We start from the raw sequence: 7500 nt of genomic DNA, 5'->3' as shown, positions 1-7500 counted from the left end.
TAATTTTTTTTTTTTTAATATATTGTTTTGTTTTTCTCTATCCTTTTATTTATTTTCTCTCTCTGTGTGTGTAAATATTTTTCCTTATTCTTTTTTTTTGTGTACTCTTTTTCTCTGGTTTGTTCTTAATATTTTTAATTTTTAATTTTTTTCTTTCTTTATTTGGTCAGAGAGTTAGGTTTATAAAAGGGGGGGCGGGGGCCGAGGGGTGTTAAGGGGGGGGTGTTAAAAAGGGGTCGACGTAAAGGGGCTGGGGCCCTTAACGGGGTTAAAAATTACTTGGGCTATGTTCTCTGTACCTGAGTTAGGTGTACTGTGTGACTCACCTCATATTGATGAGATACTGTGCCAACGCAACAGCGTCCGGATTTCCTGTAATGGTGATGGTACGATCCGTTGCACCACCTTCTCTCTCCTCGCAGTTGCTAATTCTGATCATGGCACCTGATATCTGACGTATCTCAGCTATCTTGGTACCACCTTTGCCGATGATACAGCCGATCAACTCGTTCGGCACTGTCATCTCGTGCGTCTGATTGTTCGCCGCTGGCTGTTGTCGATTCGTGTTGTTCGTACGTAACTGGCTACCCGCTAATGCCGCCAATGCTATAAAATTGTTTATTTTTTTTGTATATATCATCGATTAAAAATTCTATTTGCTATAAGAACACGTAAATACAATTTACATTATATGCGTATATATATATATATGTATGTACATATAAACATACATAAATGCATGCATATATAATACATACATACGCACACATATTTCAACGATCGAAACACAAATATTATAATATTCTTTTTATTTAGGCTTTCTTTTTTTTTTTTTCTATGTATTGGGAAAGAGATAATGTATCCAGGATGTCGTTGAGAAAAGTCTGAGAAAAGAAGACATGTGAAATTGATATATATATATAATATATAAATAAAAATAAACATTTATATATATATATATATGTTTATATATGAACACACACACACACACACACACACACAAAATATATTATGTGTAATTAATATGATTTTATTGTAAGAGATTGGCAAAAACATTTTTTGAGGAAAGAAACTATTTTACCTGCCGGATTAATTCCGCCGGTATTAGCAGGAGTGGCCAGACTACCAAGGCCCAAAGCCGCCAGGCCAGCAAGAGGATTACTGCCAAGCTTGCCCATCTGAAACAACGACGGAGAGACCCTTCGCTCAACAAAAAAAATGGCTAAGTTTCTAGGACGGGTCACATTGAAATTCAGGAGAGGGGGCACTGAGGGGAGAGAAGAGGGTGCTGTTGCTTTGAAGCCTCACGAAGACACCGATAAACGCATCGAGAAACATATCGAACATTTCAATTGGGTTTTGCATTTTTTTCTTTCTTTCTTTCTTTTATTATTATTATTATTATTATTTTATTTTAAAGAGAAAGATGGATTCCGATCATTCCATCTCTTTCTCTCTCTCTCTCTCTCTCTCGTTTGTTTTTTAATTCGTACTCCTTCGTCCTAAGATCCTTCGAACGTTTCTCGATCTTCAATCTTGAAAATCCAAAAAAAAATTTTTTTTTTTAATTTTGACGATCAGACTTCCTTTACGATTTTTTTTTTCATTTTTTACATTTCCTCTCTCTCTCTCTCTCTCTCTCTCTCTCTCTCTCTCTTTCTTACTCCTCTTTCTCTTTCTTTCTTATATATTTTCGGCCAATTCATAATACATACATTCATATATCGGTGATAGGATTATATCGAAAATAATTAGGTATATTATATTAATTGAAAATATCTAAACGAGGACAATCATTCTTAATGCTGTCGATGCGCACGTTATAAAACTAACTATCTCTCAAAGAGTACTAATTTTTCAAATGAGATTCGAGAAGATCGAATCGACGATCGATTCCATCACATACATATATATACACATATACAATTCATACATATATATACAATTCTTTTTAAAATAATATTCTATGTTATAGATTTCTTTCTTTCTTTCTTTCTTTTTTTTTTTTTTTTTTTTTTTTTTTTCACGTAAACGTAAAAGTAAATGTAAAAAAGAAAAGAATATTTTTAATGCTTTCTCTTTCATACGAAATGTCGTCGTCGATTCGTTTTCGATTATCAACTATGTTCTAGGATCATGGACGTTCAAGGAGAGAAGAAAACTAACGCTTTGCCGGTCTCGTTTAGCAGCGGTATATTTTCTTCTTAGAAACGAGTCTTATGAACATACACACGCACACATATACACACCCACACCCACACACATACATATATATATATACACACACGTGTATATATATATATGTATGTATGTATGTATGTATGTATGTATGTATGTATATAAGTATGTATGTATGTATGTACGGAAAAAATGACAAATTTATTTTTTCTACGGAATTATAGAAAAAAAAAGAAGAATAAAAAAAAAATATATATATATATATATAATTTAGCTTGCAATGTATCTATTAGCGATATAGACAGCATTTGGTCATCCGAAGAGGAGGGGTTGTTGCAGGTGGGTTGTAATATTGGCGGGGGTAGTAGTTGCTTTTATTATTTACTCGGATCGTAGGAACTTGCAGACTGGGGGAGCGTCTAGGATATAAATATTTCATTAACTATGGATAAAGAGAAATGTGTATGTGTATATATATATATATAAACATATGCATATGCATATGTTATGTATAACATTTTTTCTTTAATTTAACGTGTATATATATATATAAACATATGCATATGCATATGTTATGTATAACATTTTTTCTTTAATTTAACGTGTATATATATATATATATATATATATACATATATACATAGTATTGAATAATTTTTCGTTTAATAACGAATAATTTGTACGAGTGATCGTGAACGAATTAGACGAGTGACCGAGAGGGATGATAGAATGTGAAAGTAAACTGAGTTTCGTATAGAGAAGAGAAAGAAAGGTGAAAGAGATAGATAGATAGTGTGTGAGAGAGAGAAAGAGAAAGAGAGAGAGAGAGAGAGAGAGAGAGAGAAAATTTTCATGCATCTATGTGTTAGTACGCTACAAAATTGGAAGATACATCCGTCGCGATAGATATAACACACGTTTTGATTTTATACATATATATTTATATATATATTTTTTTCTTTTTTCGTTTAGTGAAAATCATGATCGTTATAATGATTATGGCACGATGATAGGTAGAATTATAACGAGTGAGTGAGAGAGAGAGAGAGAGAGAGAGAGAGAGAGAGAGAGAGAGAGAGAGAGAGAGAGAGAGAGAGGCAAATAAACGGAAGTTAAGCGTCAAAAGAGAAAGGGAATAATTATATCGCGTGGACTTTATCAGAGAATAAAGAAATAAAAAAAAAAAATGAAAAGAAAAGAAAAGAAAATAAAAAAAAAAAAATAAAAAATAAAAAAAATAATAAAAAAGGGAAGAAATATATGGTCGTTAATATGTTGAACTTTCTAAATCGGTTTACACGATCCAACGGTAAATGTTAATGATTATTAGCCATGAAAGATTAAAAATGATGGTGAACGAGTTACCTTTAACGATAGGTCAATATACCATATACATTTACGTAAGTTACGTATGTTGAATTTATAATTTATGACTCTACAACGTTGGCAGCCTTTGAAAATAATCTAATAATACAAATCAATCCTACTTTTTATTTCTCCCTTTTTTTTTCTCTTTTGTTCAATTAATATTTATCACATTTCTCAATAAGATAATTTGCATTTTTTGATAAAGAATTTCGATCATATATATATATATATATATATATATATATTATCGCTTCATTTTCTTTTTCTTTCCTTCTTTCTTAACTTTATCACTTCACCAAGTGAATATTTATACATATAAAAAAGAAAAAAAAAAAAAAAAAAAACCTATGTATATATATATATATAGCTCTAATAAATTTCGAATCTTTAATTTTGTCTCCAATGTTACAAATACGGACGCCAGAAATGCTAAATAAAATTATAATAAGGATGGCTATACAAAAATGTAAATAATAATAATAATAATAATAATAATAATAATAATAATAATAATTAATAGGAATAAAAATAATGAAGGTTTATATCAAAAAAGAGAAATAAAAAAAAATGTATAATGATAATAGTAATAAAGAATCAGGAAGATTATTTCCTCTCTCTTTCTCTCTCTCTCTCTCTCTCTCTCTCTCTCTCTCTCTCTCTCTCTCTCTCTCGCAGTTTGACGAAGAGATAAAAAAAAAAAAAAAAAAAAAAAAAAAAGAAGAGGGAAATGTGCGTCTGTGTGTATGGGGGATTATATGTGGCAGAGATCGAAGAATTTTTTCGTTCTCCTTTTTAAAATATTCTTTTTGGTACGAATAATAATCGTGGAAAAAAAATTCGCATCTCTCTTAAATAAATAAATAAATAAATAAATGAAATGAATTTCGTCGAGTACCGGAAGTACGAATCGATCTATCTTCTAACAATGTTTTCTAAGCTAATATAACGTGCACGTGACTTCGTTTATTAAAGGATATTTTTTAATTTATTACGAACGCCACGACGACGACGACGCCGACGCCGACAACGACAACGATGACTGACACTCTTTCTCTGTCGCTATCTCTTTCTCTGTCACTATCTCTTTCTCTCTTTCTACGTTCTCTTTACATCTTCAACAAAAATGCCACTCTTCTCCCCTCACGAAAGGCGTCCCTTTGAGGTGTTCCACTTTTGATTTATGAGACGTTGGTTGTATGTTGTAATGCGCGAATTCCAGTAGGTATATCCAACCATCCTCTGGACAGAACAAGCTTGCTTTCTCTCTCTCTCTCTCTCTCTCTCTCTTTCACACAGAAACACACACACACACACACACTCACATGGTGCGCGCACGGGGACACAGGCAGCGCGCACACACACACACACACACACACACATATTCGTCACTCGTTCTGTCTCTGTCTGTATCATTTATTCAGCGTTTATCTAAGTACAACACGTCATATAATGTGCGAAAGTGGAATGTCAAAGGTCATACGCTGAATACAGTTGTCTTTCTTAAACAAGAAAATTAACGTCGTGACGTTCAAGTTTTTTGAGGAAAAAGAAAAAAAAAAGGGAAAAACAGGAAAAAAAGGAAAAAAACAGAAAAAGAAATAATAATAATAATAATAACAATAATAATAATAATAATAATAATAATAATAATAATAAAAATAATAAATGAAAGAAAAAGAAATTCTATCGCAATTTTTCCTATTTTCCTTTCCCTTTTGCTTTTTTTTCCTCGTTACTCGCGATATTTCTAAAAACATTTATGAATTAATAAAATGAATCATTGCCCTCTACCCTGCTGAAAGAGAGGATTAGTTTCTTTCTTTCTTTTTTTTTTTTTTTATATTTTTATTATTTTTAATTTTTATTTCTAATTTTTTACTTTTCTGTTAAGGGCAGCCCACCCTCGCGCTATCTTCTCGCTGAATTTGTAGCTCTATACAGATATATATTAAAAATAAAAAAAGAAAAAAAAAATAGAAAAAAAAAGAAAAAAAAAGAAAAAAAAAAAGAAAAAAGAAAAGTAAAAAAAAAAAAAAGGAAAGTGCGCGAAGCCATGCTCTTCTAAAAAAAAAAAAAAAAAAAAAAAATAAGGGTTAAGGGATGGGTGGTTGGGGGGGTCCTGGGAAATGTGGAGATTCTTCTAATTGAGAGTTGATATTGCTGTTATAATAACGGAGGGGATCTTGAACTTAAGGGATGAAAAAATTAATTAGGGAGTTGACATCGGTCATGAAACCTGAGGGTGTGCGAAGGAAGAGAGACGTAAGGAGAGACGGAAAGGTAGAAAAGGGGATATGGGGGATGGATATGGGGGAACGGTGATGAAGAAGAGAGTGAAAAAAAAAATGGTGATATGTTATACGATAGAGATATTTTCTCGAAAGCGAGATGGTGAATGAGAGAAGCTGTAGTATTACTCGCGCGTTAGGACGATGAAAGCGTAATTTTGTTTTTTCTCTTTTGCTTTTATTTTTAATTTTTTTTTTCTTTTTTTTTTTTTTTTTTATTGGGGAGAAGGCAGGGAGTAATTTTTTCTTTCTACTCCTTAGCATGTATTCATTTTTCTCTTCATTCTTTTTAGGTCGCACAATTTTGACATTTTCTATAACAAGCTACAAAAAATTTGTTTGATTCGTTAAAAAAAAAAATTGTTCTATTGATAATTTTGTAATTCCTTTTTTATTCTTTTTTATTTATTTATTTATTTACTTATTTAATTATTTATTTATTTATTTATTTTTTTTTTTTCATACGGTTTAGATTTGACGATCGTTATAAGTGTCGTACACTTATTAACGATAGTCAAAATAGAGAAAAATTTTCTATTTCTAAAATCAAAGAACTCAGAGGTTTATGAGAAAAACAAAATGATCGAGTGTGCGGATTATAAGCGGGATATCCTTCTGGGAGTGTGATAAGTTTTTGTATAAAAATAAAAAGGAAAAAGAAAAAAGAAAAAGGAAGAAAAAAAAGGAACAGAAAAATACAAAAATAAAGAGAAAAAAAATTTACGGATAAGAGATAAAAAAACAGAATGAAAATAACAAATACTTTATACGAGGATAAAAAGCAAATGAGATATACATATACAAAGAGAGAGAGAGAGAGAGAGAGAGAGAGAGAGAAAGAGAAAAAAGACAGAGAGAAATATATATACATATATATATATATATATATATATATATATATATATATATAAGAATAAAATATTATATATATATATATGTATATATACGTATGCGTATATGTATATCCGTGTTCTATAAGCCCAGAATTCGACAGGCACAGATTTATATAAAGGAAAAAAAAAAAAAAAAAAAAAAAAAAAAAAAAAAAAAAAGAAAAAAAGAAAGTAGATAAATAAAGAGGGAAAATTAATTAAAAAGAGGAGAAAAAAATGAAAGAGAAAAAACTTATATGGTATATTAGGGATCGTGAGAAATAGATAAAAAGCGCAACATGGTAATAATTATACCTATGTAAATCTACCTTTTCTCGTGCCATACATGCATATTTTTTGTTGTGTAGTAGTAGTTGTTTATCTTTTGCCGCGCGTGTATATGCATATAATATACAATATATATGTACACACAAATATACATAATATTATATATATATATATATATATATATATATATATGTCTATAATGTGATATATATGTATATATGTATGTATGTATGAATGTATGTATGTATGTATATATGTATGTATGTATATATGTATATATATAGCGTTCGAAATCGCTCTCTTGTTATTTATTATCTGTCATTAAAATATATAATCTTTTTTTTTTCCCCTGTAGCGTTTCCCAAAGAATATAACAAAGCCATGATTATTGTTAATAATGGACCCATCCTCTAGTAGGCTAACGTTTCGTTCGAGAAATGTGGCTCCTTTGTGAGATAGAGAAAAGCAGAATGAGATTAAACTAGAAAGAGATAATAGAAAGAGAG

The 7500-nt window shown here is 30.3% G+C and overlaps 1 protein-coding gene across 8 annotated transcripts in view; it reads right to left on the bottom strand.

Moving 5' to 3' along the window:
- The window catches only part of mub (poly(rC)-binding protein mub), a 226049-nt gene that overhangs the window by 30306 nt on the left and 188243 nt on the right, over positions 1-7500 (bottom strand). For all 8 annotated transcript variants that reach the window (XM_085655970.1, XM_085655972.1, XM_085655971.1 and 5 more), the window contains 2 exons: positions 1082-1178; positions 327-606 (listed from right to left, as the gene is read on the bottom strand). In XM_085655970.1, coding sequence (XP_085512096.1) covers positions 327-606; positions 1082-1178 — 377 coding nt within the window. The remainder of the gene's footprint in view (positions 1-326; positions 607-1081; positions 1179-7500) is intronic.

Source organism: Vespa mandarinia, chromosome 3, assembly GCF_050613455.1.
Source record: "Vespa mandarinia isolate Hongniang chromosome 3, ASM5061345v1, whole genome shotgun sequence".
In the NCBI taxonomy this organism is placed as follows: domain Eukaryota; kingdom Metazoa; phylum Arthropoda; class Insecta; order Hymenoptera; family Vespidae; genus Vespa; species Vespa mandarinia.
The sequence above is the reverse complement of the archived record's forward strand: the minus strand, read 5'-3'. Positions and strand labels throughout refer to the sequence as shown.